Raw genomic sequence first — 19,275 nt, 5'->3', positions numbered from 1 at the left:
AATTTCTTTGAAGCTATAACCAAAGGAAATAATTGCTGTTTGTTGAAGAAAAAAATATAATTTCTTTTTCATAAATCTGTCAGTTAAATGACTTTGAAGAGATAGATGTGTGGGTCATTGCTGTTTTAAATGGTGGGAAATAACCAAGTACATTTACTCAAGGCCATTTGTTGTAAGTACATTTGTTGAGTATTCCCTACTCAGGTAATAGTACATTTACAAAAATGTTGCTTTGGTCTTAAGGTGAATAGAGAAGAAACACATTACAAAGAATATAACTGTTTTAATATATTTTATATATTTACTGGTTAAGATTTTCTACAGAAAATATATCTTCATAGAAAATATTAAGAACATTTAACCTAAACATGCTTCTACCCAAACAGCAAATAGAAGGGGCCATTATGAATCTGTAGCCTACTTTTTCTTTTGTTTCTAGTTAGATTTTGCCTCAAAATTCCACCCCTGTATAGAAATCACTTTCAAAGTTAGTAGAACCTCTAAAAACCTGTCCTGTTCAGACACATTTTTCAATCACCACACTTGCAGTTAGCCCAATTTAATTAGGCATTAGTAGAAACAGTGCTGGTCTTTATACATCCATGTGTTTTACATACGTAGGTCAAATGGAAAAATCACAAGGAGACCTACATCGCCATCTAGTGTCAGGGAAACAACTGTTACACATTTAAACTACAACTACCAAACTGCATTGCTTCCGTACGTCAATTTGTACGTAATGGACAGCTCCCCGGATGCGGCTGGCTGTGATTGACTATACCAGGCAAAAAGAGATCGAAAGCCAAGTGGCGGTAAGTCACAAAATCCTTTAAATTTTCCTGTTACAGCAGGTTACTATGTCTCAGACATATATTAGAACAGACAACTTTTTATAGAGTAACTTGTGGGCGGGTATCGGGCCAGGAGCAGACCTTTTGAAGAAGTAGCTTGCAAATAAACTTTCAACTTGTTTGCTAACTAGCTAGCTTGTTAGCGGCTAAATGTGCTAGTTCCTTAGCTTGATGCTAGCCACCGGGGGAACGCCTAGTATCATAGGCGAGCAGTGTAAAGTAATAAACACCTTAAATAGGCTGCTTAGTCTAGTTAAGTCGTTGTGCCTTGTTCGAGGAGTGTAGTTAACTAAGCTCTGTAAACTTTCCAAACTTAGTTTTTTAGCGGACGGCTGAAATTGTAGCTATCCTAAGTAACGTTAATTATGTCGATGAGCTAACGTTGGCGGTGGTTAGCTCCTCTGCTAATGGTGTAAACTGTATTCCTGTAAAACTGCTGCCACAAAGTTAATCACCGGTCATTTTACCCTTTGTCATTTCACGATTAATTATCCTCCCTATAACACTGCTTTTGAAAAGCTTGGATTGGCCTCTCGAGTCATAAAGATTGTAATAAATAGTTACCCAGGTGCGCTTTTTCTGTTGTCAGGTGCTGCAGCCCCAGTGGTCGTAGGCAGGATGCAGACCATAAAGTGTGTGGTGGTGGGTGACGGGGCAGTCGGTAAAACCTGTCTGCTCATCTCTTATACCACCAATGCCTTTCCCGAAGAGTACATTCCCACAGTATTTGACAACTACAGCGCTCAGATGAGCGTGGATGGCCGCACTGTCAGCCTCAACTTGTGGGACACAGCGGGCCAGGAGGAGTATGACCGCCTGCGCACACTCTCCTATCCCCAGACCAATGTTTTTATCATCTGCTTTTCAATTGGCAGCCCATCTTCCCATGCCAATGTCAGGCACAAGTGGCACCCTGAGGTGTCCCACCACTGCCCTAACGTACCCATCCTGCTGGTGGGCACCAAGAGGGACCTGAGGGGCGATGCCGAAACGGTGAAGAAGCTGAAGGAGCAGGGCCTGGCTCCTACCACCCAGCAGCAGGGAAACGCCCTGGCCAAGCAGATTGGGGCTGTTAAATACATGGAGTGTTCTGCTCTGCTGCAGGATGGTGTCAGGGAGGTGTTTGCTGAAGCTGTGAGGGCAGTGTTGTATCCAGTCACGAAAAAGAGCCCGAAAAAGTGTGTGCTGTTGTAATAAATGGTTCCCAGATTTGGACTGTGGAGAGGGATGATGAAGATCCACAGGAGCAAAGGAAGGATGAGGAAATGAACGTCGTCACCTGTCTGCCTCCATACCACGCCTGGCAGTTTAGACTTTGTTTTCAGCTCCTCTGTTATTCCTCTCTTCCTTATTCATCTCCTGGAGGATTTCACTCCGTTGTCATCATCACCAAAGTGACTATGCCAGAATGGGGGCGACAGACCGAATCTCCTATTTTTCTTACATTTTAACTTTTGATATTTACACTTTTCTCCAATTTTACATCTGTTCTAGATTTTATAGCTTCTCTGCTTTGCCTTATAAAATACTGATCATGGTTGTTTCAAGCCATAATAACATCCAAACAAACCAACCAAGCTACCCTGTTTGACTGGAGAGAAGAGATCTGCCTTTTTTTAGGTGGAGAAATAATGACTACCTCATACTCTCACCTAGGTTGCATCTCACGAGTCTCAAGCAAAGTCACCAACAAATGCTTCCCTGTTTAGATGTAATGAACAGCCGAGTAGAGGGTGAACGCGTTTTAATTTCAAGCAGGTTGAGTCCAGAAATAGTGTGATGACTCCTAGACAATTGCCAGTACCCCTTCACCAATGTGCACGGATTAGAGGTTAAATTCTGGAGCTGCAGTTCGTTCTTGTGCTCAGTCTGGCATGTTAGAGCTGTTTTGGCAGGCTGCCCTTCCACCCTCTCGCACTGCTCTCTCACTGCCACGCATGGAAGAGCCAGTAGTCCTTTGAAGATAAGCCGGACCCATTGAAAGCAGCCGACCATTTGCCCTCTTCAGTAATAGAGGAGCAGGTGTCATAGGGCCTCTGCGAAATTAACCCACATTGGTACAGTATATTTCAAGCTGGCATATCAGGTCGTCAGGTTGTAGTACAGCTTCTCTGTCGCCATCCCAACTCTTGAGCCTCACACGGAGTGCCATTAAAACATGCCTAAGAATTACTTTTTGACTGAGTGGGTCAAAGAGACTGTATTTTGTCTAATTATGTTGAATTTACTCTGTAAATGATTTTTTTCCTCAAGTGTTTTTAACCCACGAGTGCGGTTATGGCCAAAGTTGAATATATTTTTTGTAATAGCTTATGTTTATTTGATCAGTATGATGTTTGTGTGTAGTTAATACTCATATTTGATAAACCACAACTCAATAATGCTCCCTTTGTCATTTACATTATAGCCTTACATATGAGGTCAACAGACTTATGACCACTGCCTAATAAATTCAGTACAGCATAATAACTGAATATTTTTTAACTGGCTTGGTTAGGCTTTATACACCAGCCCTTTTCGCAATATTGTTTTGGTTGGTGGATAAGGATTTCATCTGAGAAGAAGCATTGTAGCTGCGTTGTGGATTTTTCTACCTTTTACCAGTAGTTTATCTACAATATTTAGGCAGCCTTTTATTTGGTCAGGTGCCTTATCCCAACCAAAGACCATAGCCATGCTCCTTTTCAACACAAAGCTTCAAGCTTCACTGTGATGCAAGTACCACACAACCTTTCAAATGCAGCCTGAACCATCTCTGGGTTTCATTTTTGTAATTTTCAAAAGCTTTCTGCCTTAGTTCCTGCCAGTAAACACATTCTTTCTGCAGCCCTCTTTGTAAGACACAGGTGCTAAACTGACATCTCTCGCAGCAAGTCTTTGCATTTGTGAAACGGAGAGCTCGAGGCCCACAGCTCTTACAGATTGTGGTTAACATCCCTGCATTGCATACTGCAGTGAGGCAAGGCACAGGCACAACCTGCACATACGGTTAGCAAGAGCTGCGTTGGTGGAACATGCCTTGTTAAATCTGAAGATTTTTATACATTTTATAATCTATTTTTTTAGTAATGACTGGTTGCTCCTTTTGTGCTTTCAGCTGCCAGTAATAACAGCAACCCTTTTGCTGAAGTTATTTTCATTTACTCACTCGAGCGGGGTGAATTATAAGTAAACCTATATTGTGGCCTGCAAAGTCTAAATTAACCGAGAACGCGACACGAGCGGTAAATTTGTTTAACAGTGATGCGGTTTGAGATCAGCCAGAGGATGTTTGAGAATTTCCCAGATCTGTGTGTGGAGGGTTGAACTTAAGTGCACAATGTGTCAACCTGTCGATTGTGGTGAGCTTGTTTCTTTGTCCTGATTTCACTCGGATGATGCTGTTGAAGTGGAACATACACCTGTGGGCTCCCTTGTCTGTGTCCCGGAGCTGTATGCTACCGTGTGCGTGGTACTACGCTTTTACACTGGGAACTTGATTTGTAGAAATCTGTTTGTAATTGTTTTATATATAACAAAAGCATATTTGTATAAATGAACTAACAGTGAAATGATTTAAATTATGCCAAATAAAATGGTGGTTAAAACCAGACAATACATACTTTCCCCTTGTTGTTTTGTGACTCTAGATAAGAGCTCTTGTATTTCACATAATCAGCACATTACTGCATAGCTCTATGGTAATAACGAAAGAGTTAAGTCATGCTGAGAGTCACACATTTTCTCACAGCTGCTTGTATTTTCAGCTCAGGAAACCACACCACTTTCCTGTCGCATACATTTTGTAACTCACTTCATTTTCTTTTCATGTAAATGTCATTTCAATTACCATGTCCGAACACTAGATGGACACAGCCCTCTTGCTCAGCTCCATACAATCCAGAATGAGTGCCATTTGTCATGGCCTGTATTTTTTATTTTCTATACATTTGGAGTTAATGGTCTATACCCATCTGGTTTTCAGGGCCATCATTCAATTTAGCAGACACCCACAAGTTCAATCAGTTGCTGGAGCTTAAAAAGCTGCCATGCTCTCGCTCTGAAAAATTCCCTTGACCTTTATGGGCGGTGGCTCTTGACAGATGACATACAGTATGTGTTGAACTCCTCCAAAGGCTCATTACAACGATACTGCATCAACATTTAGAGCCCATTTCCTTTGTGGGTTGTCTAAATGTTTTACAATCAAGACAACACTGAGTGAGATTTTACAGCCTATAGAAGTTTTGTCACTGCTTGTGTCAGGGATTGATATATTGTTTCAGTGAACTCTGCCAAGTATGAATTGCAAATGCTTTTAGGAGCCACAACTGAGAAGTGCAATGTTTAAGTAAGATAAGAAAGGGTGAGTTACCGTCTGCAATGGGCTTAGCTCAGGCAGGCAGATGATGAGAGTTGGGTCGGTTGAGGTGATCGTTTTGTAGGTCAGTGCACTGGACACATTTCAGTTCTCCTTTCTTTGCGCTTGTAACTTAGCCTCATTCTTTGCACCAGGATATTTGTAGTGGGGTTGATTTGATTTTTGATCATTTGGCACAAATCATTTTCCAGTTCTTTAAAACTGTCTGATTTGAGGCTGTAGCCATACCAACCATGCCAAAAGCCCAAACAACTGTTAGTTTGATCACAAATGAGACTTTTTCAGAGTGAACCCCAAAAATATATTGAGTTTTAGATAGAGATCACAATCTGTTGTTTAATTGTCTTATCTATCTTATCTGTCTAATCTTAAATTACCTTTACATGATAGAGTACACAACACATAACATTTAGATTGGGATTGTTTAAGCAAAGATGATTAAGTGAAAAAATGTACTATTGAATGACAGGTGGCACGTAGCAATGACATTTTGTCATGAATGTGTCATTTGATACTACGATGTATTAATTGTATCTTCATTTGCAGGTTTTTAATTATGATATTAAACTTAAGTCAACCAAAGAAACACTAAACATGGAGCTTACTCTAATAAACAATTTATTTTAGTTAAACTTTATAATTATAATTCTGTTCAATTATTACATTGAGGAGAACCTGACGAATCCAGCGTCATCATAACTCAAAGTCTGACAAAATGTGCTCATAATGAATAACTGTGGTGAGCAGGATTAACAGTAGAGAAACATCATGACATAGTATATATAAGAAGAATACAGATGATTAGTTCAAAGTCCATGAGTGTTATGCCTTTGCACTTCCTAGGAGGCTTCCCTACAGTCCAAAGCTTAAAAAAATGCTGATCATGCATTTAAGTTTCTGCTCTTGTTTTTATTTCTTATTTTATATTGCAAGGACCATATGTTACTGATAACGTCACCCAGTACTCCACATTTTATTGATCTGTACGGTATGCTCTGTCTGATATAAATGTAGATGCTTTTTACTCAAGTCACAAAGCTCACCTTTCTTTTGAATGTATTAAAAGGTGAGAATTTCTCTGTGCTCCATCTTTGTCTGGTTGAGAAAAATTTCAAGCTGAGGGTAAGAGCACTAGCGGATATGCTTTCTGTGAGTCATCAGCGTGAAGAGAGTGGGAGTGCTGGCATCCGCCGGGACCTTGATCTCAGCTCTGTCTATCACTGCTGAATCTCCCTTTATCTTTCCTCCCTCTCACTGTCCGTGTGATGATGTGCTGGGTGAAGCCGAAAGGCCAGGCAGCTCTCAGCACTACTCAGTCAAGTAACTGTGGAGATTCCTATTCTTCTCCTTTTTTAAAGAAGGAAAGCAAAATACCTTGATCTAAGACAAGGCCCGCAGCTACACCGAATCGAAGAAAGCTGCAGTTCTGCATTTAAATCAATCTGTTCCAGCAGCACGGAGGGAAAATGAGATTGTAAAACGGGGGTGAAGGCCGATAGCTGTGTTCGCAACAAAATAGGAATCAGCATGGGAGAAAGAGTTTGGTGCTGAGACTGAAACGGAAAAAAATAAGCATAGATAATAATTATGGAGAGAAGCCTTGGTCTTCAAAAGGAAAGAAAGTTTGGGAGGGATGGCAAAAGGAATGGATAAGAAACAGGACAAAGGTGACTTGACGCTTCAGTCACAAGAACTAATTTGGTTAAAATGCTCAGTTTGTAAGATTGAGGAGGATCTATTTGTAGAATTTAATGTACATTAATTAGTGTTTAATCACCCACAATGGAGAATTGTTGGGTTTTCATTAGCTTAGAATGAGCTTACCTGGACAAGGACTGATTCACCATGGAGTTCAAAATGTTGCTACGTGTGGTTGCCACAGTAGCTCAGAACAGACAGAGCTAACTCTGGCTCTAGATTAGGCCTTTTCGTGTTGTTATGTTATCTTAAGGCCACCTTAGTTGTCTTTTACACATGTAACACTCGCTGCTTTAAAGCCAAACAGCCACTAAACATTAATACTTTGAAGTAATATTATCATAATGATGGCATCTGAGTTAGCATTAGCATGGGTTAGCATTCTGCAGTTGATACCGCAACAGTGATGCCAAATCCTAGAAACTGTTCTTTCTAAGGTACAATTTGAGAGTTTGGTTGATGCACATGTTTGTGAAGCTAACCGTTTGTATCTGGCAGTAACCTGTTCCCTTTTGCCTATAGAGTTGAAACAGCCTTCAAACACCCGATAAAACTTCACATTTCTTGTTTTACTCCTCAAATAGTGTTATGTTCTGATTTAACAAATAAAACATGGTGTGTTATTTAGTGAGGTTTAGAGGCGCTCAAAAGAATGATTTCTTTAACAGAGACAGACTGGCTGTTTTCAAACATGCTAAGATACCAAGCTGTTTGCTGGAAGCTACATATTGAACACACAATTCCATACATATTAATCCAATAAGTATTCATCTTCTCATACATGATGCATCTAAATCTCACCAAGAAATCAGATTAGCATGTTCCCTCAAATGTCAATACATTTCTTTGATTGAGCAGTTTATTTTAATGCTAGCATCAGTATTACACACAGCTCTGGGGAGGGCGCTGAAATGAAGATCTGCATGCGCTGATGAGCTATAATGAGAGTGTAAAGAGAGACACTAACAGACTGAAGAACAGGGAGAAGAAAGGAACAGACAGCCAGCTCTGCTAAGAACTAATTTTGTTGGATTTCAGCTTGGAGGGTGGGACACTGCTGCCTGTGATTCAGTGAAGTAACAGCCTTTGGAACAGAAAGTCCTTGAGTGCCCTCTTCACATTCTTGCTGCTCTAACCCCTCTAGTGAGAAATCCAATGCAGAATGAAGCCAGGCTGATTAGATATCCCGTGTTATGTAGCTATTGTTGATGCGCAATCCGTCTAAATCCACACGAGGTTGTTCACACGCTGTCATTCACTGATGTCTGTATCACCACAGTGGGGAGAGGCCAGATGGCACGGGGTGCCAGAGCAAGTCAACTCTGACACTTTTGAGAAGCATGCTCACACCGCCCGCAGGGTGTTAGTTATGAAGTGTGAAGAGAAAAACAGGAGAGATCGCTGTGGGACAAGCCGTGGTTATATTTAATTGAAAGCAATCAATAATCTGAGTTTCAGTTTAACGGTTCTTCATTAAGATTGGATAGGACATATCACACACAGGGAACCTTCTTCCCGTACCAATTACCAGCAATAACTTTTGGTTTTATGCTCTGTCTGAGCTGTCATAACTTTTAACAACAGGACAGCGTGAAAACAAACACTATTAAGTTGAAGCAAGCCTCTCGTCCTTTCATCCTCTCTCTGTCTTTGTTTTGCTTACTGTTGTGTGTCAATGTCAGCTATCCACGGGATCTGTCAGCAAGAGAGCGGAACCTTTTCACAAACTTGTCAATTCAACCGGCCAGCAAAAGGTCACTCAGCAACACAGGCCGCCAACACCGTGCGCTTGCCAAGATGAGTACATCTGCAAACTCTCTGCCAGATGAGCATCCCAATTGAAAGGATGGAGCAATGAGACTCTGTTCCACCTTGCAGTCTTGATACCTCATTGTAATAACACATTTTCCAGCCATTAGGAGAGAGAGCTGGTGTTTCTGGGACTGTGGCCTCCATGTGTCAGGACAGAACATCCTATGCTGCCGTGATTACTGCTCTCCTGCAGTGCCAGGCCTGCTTTGAACTCACCTGTCTCTTCTTTGAGGAGCAGATTTTACCGTTCTGCTCACATCCAAGTAGATTGTGGGGTTTAACCAGGTGGAAAAAAGTTTCCAGAGGAGAAGGGAGCTATTTTTCTTCCTATCTGGGCTTGGGTTTTTTCTTCGGTCACAGGCAATCTCTTTTCACTACAGATCTCTGCTCTCTGAAATGCGCTTTGGTGTCTTTCATTGGCTCAGTTTCATTTGTAAGGGTTTTGTTGTTGTAGAGGATCACACTGTTATACCACTTCCAGGTGCTATACACTGCAAAGGAAAGATCCTCACAGTCCAAGAGGTTATCCAATTGTCTTTAGCCTCATGTAAGGAAAAGGGGATTGGATAGGGGGATTGTGTGTGTGTGTGTGTGTGTGTGTGTGTGTGTGTGTGTGTGTGTGTGTGTGTGTGTGTGTGTGTGTGTGTGTGTGTGTGTGTGTGTGTGTGTGTGTGTGTGTGTGTGTGTGTGTGTGTGTGTGTGTGTGTGGGTGTGGTGGGTGGTGGGTGTGGGTGGGTGGGTGTCTGAAATGTTTATGGATTACCATAAAGAGTTGAGCCTCTTCTGGACAGGGCACATGTCATTGCCATAGACTGTTGCTATGGCCAAGAAGACACAATTAAATATTACAAAACAATAACTGTTTGCTCTTGAGGCGTAATATCTGGCGTTGGTCTCATTGTGTTAAGAAACAGCAGTGAGTAACTGTGGCTTTTATTAATTTCAGCCTAAGCTCTAATTAGGTAGCTAGTGCGGACTAATTCACATAAAAGAAAAATACTTTTTTCCCAGGGGCAGAATCATCTCTTAAAGAAAGCTATGTGAAGTCTCTGGTTACTCCCCTCCTTTATTCTGTCTCCTCTTGTCCTTATCTCCTTGTTGCTGTCTCCGATGGATACGAAGAGAAATGTGTGCATTTACCGCTGGCTCTGTTTCTAGTGTTTGTCTCTTGTACTGATTTTAACTTCAAAAACCCAAAGGATCCAGACATGAATGGATGGGTATTTTTACCCTCCTTGGTAAAGGCTTTAAGAAGTTGTATCTAAAAGTTTTTTTTTTTGTCGAGAGTGAAATGTTCTACTGATATTCATACCAAAGCATTTCAGTTCCAGCACCAAATCTGACTCGTATCCTCTGAGTATTTGTTTTATTTGTATAAAAAGAAATACTTACATTTCATATTAATAATATACAACATTAAACACATACAACAGAAGCTCAAATCCATGTACATCATTTCATAAAATGAACATCTGTTGAAAGATTGACGGAAGATTCATCAACAGGAAATATCAAAGGGCCCAAATTCACGGCGTTATAATGTTGCACAAAATTGCCTGAGATGCATTTAAAATGTGTGTCTTCATGTTTTTTTGTGTTGATGTTTGCGCGTGAAGCCATGTGCATGTTTGAGTGCTCTAATAGCTGGTTTGCTTTTTTAACATCTGACATACTGAGACAGCTTCATCTGTGACCATGGTAACGGGAAATTAGCTCGTTCGCAGGCTTTGGTAATTTTCTAACTGACACTTAGACACTCGAATCCTGAGGAGCGTAACTGAGGAGGAGAAAGAAGAACAGAGGAGAAAAAAAGAGATGAGGAAAGAGGAGAGGAAAGAAGATGCTGACATGTTGGTGTACACATCCTACTTTCCCATAAAAGTTTACCCCCGATTCTTGGTTCAATCACAGCTCCATCCCTGATCAAGCAGTTCCTCCTCTTCAGTCTAGCGTGCTCTGGTTGGCTTTGGAGAGAGATGTCTCCTCCAGATGTTGTATCTGCAGATTAGCAGTGTGCTGTTAGGCTCCCTCGATAGCTTGGGAAGCAAGCTGTGTGCAGTAATTGTAGCTGGCTCCCCTTGGGGCTTTGTGCTAATCGCTAATAAAGTCTACCTCCTCCTCACCTCTGCCACCACCGCCCAGCAGAGACTGTTTGACCCCTGCCTGCCTTCACTGTGTGATCCCATAATGAAGGTCAGGATTACTCCATACACTGAATCACACACAGCGTTTACTAGGACATCAAGCGGCCTAAACAAAACTAGTGCAAACACACAGGACATACTGTAGACTATAATTACTCTCTAGATTCATTATGCATTAAGCATTTGCTCAGACACAGACGTGCTGTTTGTGTGTGCATCACTGCACACAGATGTGCATGCACACTTAGGGTCAGCCATACGTTTCCCCTCACAGCGTTTCTTCAACGCCCTCCATTTTTCATTTTTTATTCCCCAACAGTTTTAATTTCACAGCTGAAGAGGAGCGACACCTCTCTGTACTTGGCACACAATACATTGGTAAATGAACAAGATTTGTCCTGAATAAAAAAATCCAGTGAGAATCCCTTGAGTCCACAGCTGAACCTAAGCTTCAGAAGGGAACAAGAAGATCAATGAAGAAATCTATTAAGACTGTTTAAGTAGGTTTCATAACCTTTAAGACCCTGTCACCCCTGCTCCCAGTGTTTTAAAGGTATTTTCAGAGTGTGTATATGTGCTTAATCTTTTTACATATTATATTGAATAGATATTCTATTGATATTATTGTATTTCTGCAGGCAAGCAGAAACGGTCCCCAGCTGATTGAAACAAGGTTGTTGCCATGAAACTGACAGCATTTGAATGCACCGCACGATACTCCTTATTAAAAATACATAATATAGGAACAACTACTAATACTGTTTCAGGACATCCTGGTGGCTCAATAGTTAGTGTGTCACAATAGTCGCCTATACAGCGATGTTTGAGTATAATATGAACATATGAATTGATTGATATTGGGCTTACATTTGCCCATTAAAGAGAGTCTCATCATGGTCCTGTTGCAGTCAGTAGTTGTGGACCACAGAGCTGCATGATACTTGGACTTGAGTTGGGCTGGAGTTTAGTCACATGATGACTTCACTTGACTTACGACTTGGACTGTGATCGTTTTGTCTATTCCGCTGTTCCTAATATGCATGAAATGACCTTGAAGTAAGTGACTTCACTATTCTGTAGTTCGATAGTGCTAACATTGTATTTTCGCAAGTCTATGAATTCTGTTTCTGTCGTTACTACAATCAATGACGTCTTCTATCAAGGTCAAGGAAAAGTGAAGAACAAAATATTTTCTTTGACTTATCATTTGCAGCCTACATGGAAAAATGCTAAAACTGTGTAGCTTCTAGCAAAAGAATAGACAAGAAATTCTAAATTCAGATTAACCTTTTATTTTTTAACTGACTGAGCAACGGAAAGGTGCTTGCGTTGCTAAAAACAAAGAAGAAAGCTTCATTCCTCATGTCTGACGTTTGGGGAAAACAGTTTTTACTAAACAGGTTTAGAGCTGAAACCATGTATTATATAATGCCTGGTGCTAGTTTTATGAGAAGGTTTCTTTCCTTGCAGAAGCACTGACACTGAGAAGCTTGTTTTCAAAGACGAATAATTCAAGTAAGTAAGTGTCCACTCCTTCAGCCTTTTATTCCCATCTTAAACAGCCTGTATTCTTTGATGAGGAAGTGTATGACGAACTCCTGTTCCCCTCCAAGTATCTTGGAGGGGAAACATTGAAGGAGAAGCCATGATAATCCCATGTGATGAAATATTTTGCTCTCCCAGAGTTTACTTTGTATATCAATGTACACTTGTAAGCCTGTGTAAAATGCATATGTAGGTAATTGCTTAGTGTTTTTTTCACTAGTGTGTTTCAATCAACCTGCAGGGCCCATCATATCCTGATCTCCATCAGACTTCTCGTCTCTGACAGAGATGACTGTAATTATACGCTCAGTGTTGCTTCTCTCTAATACCAAAATAGATTTATGATTCACCAGCCCACGCAGTGTCCACACATGCACAGACACACTCACAAACAAACATGAGCGCACCTCCCTCGTAATCAACTCTGATGGAATACAATTAATTTCCAATTCCACCAGCCATTGTTTTCAAGCAGTGGATTTAAAAAGAAATGAGGAGCTCCAGGGGGAATTGACTCATGAAAACCAATATTTAGACTGGTGACATTGTCTCCTGGAGGTCAGGGATAATGAAGAAAGCTCAGGTCTGAATTGTCTTTCTGAGGGAACAACATTGACTGGGTGGAAAAATGAAGAGTATAAAAAAGCGGCAAAATATACCCTCAGTGGATTTAATAAGGATGCGAGCGATCTTTAGTATGCTGGAGGCTTCAGGTGTTGGGAGACAGAGGATTCAAATCTTAAGCTTCCAGTCTGGCTCTCCATGACACACCAATGCATAGCCAGGCAATTTATTCTCCCTGTTGGTCTCGAATCAATAGCGAAAGTAGCAGGGGAGGGAGAAGGATCTCGGCTTCTACCTGTTTCTAGCTTTAAATCAGACTTACTATGCAGGGGAGGAAGACAACCCTTTATCTTGCTCGAAAGACAAGCCCAGTGAATGCCTCAAGGCAAACTGTGTGCTTTGTATTCTCCTGCATGTCTACCTAAGTGATAACCAGTTTCTTTCTAGCCCACAGTGGAGTTATGTGTGTTTCAGTGTATAGTATATGGCAACGGTGGTAAGACGTTTAGATGGATTAGTTTGACAGTAAAGGATGGCAACATAGGAGAGGTTTAAAAGTCCCTGTTGAAGTCAAGCCCATAAACCAGGTGGGTTGACCTTGATGGTCCTCTGACAGTTAGACAGCAGTTTATTGTATAACTTTACGGTCATGCTTCTTGAAGAAAATGAATCAAAAAAGTGTGTCGTAGTTGCAACTCAGTTGATGCACAGCTCTTGGAGATAGAAGTGTTAGTCGGTCGGTCCACAGGTTAGATACAGACTGCTATATGTCAACAGATATTGAATGCATTGCCATTTATTTTTAATTAGCCATTCATGGTAAATAATACAGCGTCTGGTGAACCCTTGAGCTTTCGTCTCCAGCATCGTCATGAGGTTCACATTTTAGGTTTTGAGTGAAATGTAATGATATTTGTTCGGATGTTCATGTTCAAATGAATTTAACGTTTGTCAATTACAATATAAGTAGCACGTGTTAGCATGCTCAATAATAAACAAAAAGGTGAACATGACAGTACACTACAATGCTACAATGGCTGAAGACTATTTTTGTGTTTCTGTACCCCAAATTAAAATCTCCTCCCATAAATAGTTTGTGTATAAAAGAACAAGTATGGATAGTCTATTCCACCATCCATTCAACAAGACTGACTAAACAAGTCTTTCAAAGCTAACACTTTAGCTCTCCTTTAATATATATCTGTCTGCCTTAGCCACTTTTGCTTTATTGTCCTCCTCCTTCTACTCCCTTTTGCCAGAGAGATGGATGACCACAGATCAGGATGGAGGTGGCTGCCTCGGACATCCTGATGGGGAGCTTGAGTGACCCATCACTCTTGTAATGAGGTGTTGGGACACAAACTAGTGTAAGTGGGAAGTGAAGATGAGGAGGGGGACTGTGGGGGATGGATCAACCCATCAGAGGTCAGCCTGTAGGTTGAAGCGGAGTGTAGTGGGACGCGTAAGAGCGTAAACACTGTGGTATTAGTGAGAGCAGAGACCAGAATAGCTTGTTTACACTCTTTCTCGTAACGTCAGATTATGTGAGTGTGTATCTATGTGTGTCTTGGGAGGTGGGCAACAGGCAGAGGCCCCTCCCGGGCGAGCAGTTAAGGACGAAAGCGTTTGGTGTTATTGTAAAGATGTCAGAGTCTTCAGGACCTGCTGTGAGGAGAAGGGTAATGAGAGCAGTTTCAGTGTGGAGATGTTTGTTTAGGGGGCACCAGGAAGTATCTAATTAATGCCATCCCTGAGGCCCTGGTGAGGCCTGACCTTCTGTTCAAAGCCCAGAGCTGCCTCCACCGCCTCACCCTGCCTGTGCTGCAATGAGTGAGACTTGAATTATTGATAAGACTGAGAGAAGAAGTAGGATAAAACTGAGGGAACGGATAAAAAATTCTCCATAGCATGAGCCTTTGTGTGTGTCTGTGGGTTTGCGTGTGTGCAAGTAAATGGGCTGACAGGAAGTTTAACAATCCATAAAGGGAGGGTTAGAGGAGACTAAACCCAAGGGTGAGCTTCTCTCTGACCTTCAGGGAGAGCAGCATCCTAAATGACATGCTTTCTCAGAGAGGGTTAAAGGTGCCTGAAGGGAAGAGGATGGTGAAGGAAAGCAACAGGATCATGATGAGTGAGGTCAAAGGGTGAAAAATGGATTCTGGGTGGAAGCTGGAAATGACAGAAAGGAAATTGTGGCGAAATTTGCACAAGCATTTAGAACTCTGCTTGTGTGAAATGCAGCACTGGGAGTCTCAGCACGAAGGAGAATGGAAAGGGGGACGTTGGGGGAAGTGCTGGGACTCCTAAATCAGGCTGCTGCTTTTCCCAAATGCCCTACTGTTTTTCATCACAGCTGGGGTTTGCTCGCAGGAAACAGATGGAGATAATAAAGCCCGGAGCTATGGTGGACGCTGCTGTCCCACTGGGCTGTCTGCAAGCAGGCACACTCCATCCCAGCCCTGACACACTTAAAGCCGCTGAGGATTGACTAGGGCACAAATGGCTGGCGGGCAAGGTGACCAACAAGACAGGGATTCAATCTGTGGGAAACAGGCCGTGCTTCAGGCTTAAGATTTGACAATGGCTCACAATTGGACACCGGTAATACATGGCCTGGGTTTTCAAAAACAGCGCAGTCACAGAGAACAGGGACTTGATACGTTGCGCAAAGCAGGTTTAAAGTTGCCAACATTAAAAAAAAGCAATACTCATGATGAAGTTGATATAAAAAGGAATAAATTCACATTTATAGACTTTTTTTGTGAGAGGTATGAGAAAAATGATTCGCCAGACTATTGCCTAGTGTATACTAAAGCAAGTTACTGGTCCCTGTCATCAAATAGACTTGCAAACAGCCTTCTATAAAAAAAAGAGTGATTTGTTGTTTTTACAGTCATTGAAAGTAAATGGACTGCATTTGCACTTTTTATTTAAGTCTACCAACCACTCAAAGTTATTTACAAGACATGCCAACACTCACTCTCTCACACTCGTATACACTGACACTCTGGAGTAATTGGGGATTGAACCGGGTACTTTTAGATTTTGAGACGACATGAACCTCATGCCTAAGCTTGTATCAAACTAATCCCTGTAAATTTAAAGTTTATTTCTCAAAAAGCCATCAATAAATTAACTTTATCCTCAAGCACTATTTCACACATTATGAACTATCATCTGGTCTCGAGGAGTCAGATGCAACAATCATTTGACAGTGATAAACAAAGCTGCCGTTGCCTGAGTTACCTTGAAATCTCTCCCCTTTCAAAATACAAACCTGAACATGCCTGCATAAATTTGAAAGACTAATTAGCCATTGGTGATTAGCGCCTGCTCTTTCTTTTATTCCCTTCTCTTTTAATCCCAACCCACCCTAACACCTACGCTCTTTCTCTGCTAAGTCATTAACAGCAATCCTGTCGTGGGAACTGAAGCTACCTGTGTCGTACAAAAACAAATACGAGCTTGTTTCATGCATCGGCCGCCAGAGCCCCTGGGACTAGCAGAGTATGAAGTCAGGAGACAACTGCTCCCACTAATGTATTTTAAATCACTTATTTACATGTTTCATTCTCCCATCCGAAATGGAGACGGATGCAGCCAGTCCTCGTGTCATTTTCCTATTATCTAACTTTTTTTTTGGCCATGTTTCAGCCAGGAAATATATTTCTATCTGCCTTTTCTACGTTCTGTATAAAAATGTTATGCAGGAACTGAGAAGTAGAGGAATGTTTGTTGCTGCCAAAGTGCTGTTATATGTTTCTAATGCTCTAAAAAAAAAACTGCTCCCTTGGTGTCATCGGGCGTGGCTTCAGGAAAAGGAAAAGGGAATGGAAGGACAGTTGTCAGCTGTTCCTCCACATGCACTATCCACTCTATAAAGAAACATTAACGTGGCCTGAAGGGATCTGCCACCTCAGTGAGATCAGGAGCAATCAGATCCCATTAGTATTACAGGGAACAAACTCCCTGCACACACACACACACACACACACACACGCACACACACACACACGCACACACACACACACACACACACACACACACACACACACACACACACACACACACACACACACACACACACACACAGACAGAGAGACACACATACACACACACACACACACACACACACACACACACACACACACACACACACACACACACACACACACACACACACACACACACACACACACACACACACACACACACACACACACACACACACGCACATGCACGGTGCCAGATCTAGGAAGCTGACATTCCTTTAATTCAATAAACAGAGCACTTGTGTTTACATATAGAAGCTTTTACTCCATCCAAAGCAATTATTTTCTATATCAGGCAACCTCTGGCCTGATTTTGTTTGGCAAGGCCAAGGCAATTTAGAATATATTCACATCCCCAAGTATGCAAACACTCACAAGCACAAGGTCCTGACATCCTCTTTTTGACTCACCTTCTCTCGCCATTTGGGTCTTACAAGCACTAATGTTCCCTGATTCAAGGTTCACCCTGTAAAAGAGAGAGAGAAGTGCTAGGAGCGCAGAAGAGAAGCGTATAAAGGAATTAATGTGATGACAGAGATAACTAAGATGTCAGAGCGCGTTTTGAGCTTTTGCAGAAGCAGCAGCATACAGCCAGCCAGATGTGACAGTCTGCATTTTGTCTTTCCTGACAGAGCGAGAGTGATGGCTGCTTTGATCCAACACAGGATCTGACATATTCGCAGTTCCTATCTGAGCACTCAACACATCCCCACTGGCGCTCGCAAGCCTCAAAACATGCTGGCGTTCGTGAGAAAACATCAAGCTGCAGAGCGCTTGAAAACAAAGTCCCACAAAGCCACCTGTCATGGGTTGGATGGGATGTGATGTGATTACGAATTGTTCCATTAAGTCTAATCGTCTCTGGGATAGACACTGGCTGCAAGATTTCACGACTCAACTTGCATGAGGGAATACAGTTTCCGTCCATCTGTATGGGAAATATATTGCAGTGTGTTCTCATCACACAGTGTTTTGCTTACACCCCACCTGCAGCAGAGTAAATGTTATCATTGTGGAGAAGGGGCTGGCATGCATGCTCGTACAGAGGATAGCTCCCCAGCGGAAATCCACAGCTAAACAGTGAAAAGGCCCTCCGAGTCTCTGTAAACAGAGGCTAGGTGTTTCAGCCTGTGGTTAGATTTTAGAGCTGCTTTCACCTTCTCCCGGTTGACAGTCAGTGTAAACTCTTCAAGCCTGTAAGTAAAACAAGAATTAGTCAACTTTTCACTGCGAGGTCTGCACGCACGGTGACATTGTGGCTTTACGACACTCTCTAATCCTCCAGCTATGATTCGGAGTTAAGAGGGGTTGAACATGGGCTCTGGGGGATTTACCTTTTGCCACTCTACTGTGTATCCCCATATAATAATGTCCATGTCTATGCATACATATTAGCATTACTGTGAGTGTCTCCTGACCCACGAGAACACACGCTATCAGTGGAGAAGTGTCGAATTTGAAATGGTATTTGAACCTTACATGAATATTTTCATTATGATACTTCGTAAAAGAAATGACATAAGATTATATATTTATTCATTGTTATAAATAGGCTACAATTTCCCAGCAGTATGCATTAAAGTCAGCTCAGCCAGTTGCAGATAAAAAGCTGATTTCATGTATCTGCTTCGGTAATATCAAAGTAAAACTATAATATTATAATTAGCACTGTGTTAGGTTTAAAGTTGTTTATGAACCTTGGATAAAATAACTGAGAAAACACGATGTGTATGCATAATAGCTGATCTGGTGCTTTCCATCATATTGCATAATCTTCATAAGCAGATTGAGTTTTTCAAGTTTTCAACGTGGACGATAAATCCTTAAAGTGCTCAAAAATAAAAACTCAACAAGGTAACCTTAATCTGGAGATCATGATATGATTGGAAGAGCAGTATAAGCTACTAGGTGGGAAGTGCATTCGATGTTCTTTGGTTAAGTGATGATCTTAAAGCTTATAAAGTCGTTACGTTCCAGTGTGGGTTGATGTTCCTGCGTCATTAATCAGATTAATCAGATCTGGAATCTTTTTTCCAGGAACTGATGATATGCTCTGCTCAAATGCACTTCACTACCATCAGCTGAGAGTCTCCTTTTGTCTAAACAAAAGAGTTAAAGGTGTTTTGACACTAAAAGTCCCTTGTTTAAATGAACCAACTCCTCTATTAATTTTGGAATGTGATAGTGAGAAAAATAGACCTGTCAGAATCTGAAGTACTTTTTATCAGCAGTATCTGCCTCATAAAGAA

At 41.6% G+C, this 19,275-nt stretch overlaps 1 protein-coding gene across 1 annotated transcript; it reads left to right on the top strand.

The window, feature by feature from the left end:
* Nucleotides 1-723: 723 nt before the first annotated feature.
* rhogd (ras homolog gene family, member Gd) lies at nucleotides 724-4,448 on the top strand. Its single transcript, XM_063875904.1, has 2 exons — nucleotides 724-812; nucleotides 1,441-4,448. The coding sequence occupies exon 2, from the start codon at nucleotides 1,470-1,472 to the stop codon at nucleotides 2,043-2,045; it is 576 nt and encodes a 191-aa protein (XP_063731974.1). The 5' UTR covers nucleotides 724-812; nucleotides 1,441-1,469; the 3' UTR covers nucleotides 2,046-4,448.
* The last annotated feature ends 14,827 nt before the right edge of the window (nucleotides 4,449-19,275 follow it).

The sequence above is a fragment of the Eleginops maclovinus genome, chromosome 23 (genome assembly GCF_036324505.1).
Source record: "Eleginops maclovinus isolate JMC-PN-2008 ecotype Puerto Natales chromosome 23, JC_Emac_rtc_rv5, whole genome shotgun sequence".
Taxonomy (NCBI): domain Eukaryota; kingdom Metazoa; phylum Chordata; class Actinopteri; order Perciformes; family Eleginopidae; genus Eleginops; species Eleginops maclovinus.
Note: the sequence above shows the minus strand (reverse complement) of the source record. Positions and strands in the feature narration are given on the sequence as shown.

Bases quoted from the DNA above. Each gene is read 5' to 3' on its own strand.
- rhogd (XM_063875904.1), top strand. From the start codon at position 1,470: ATGCAGACCATAAAGTGTGTGGTGGTGGGTGACGGGGCAGTCGGTAAA.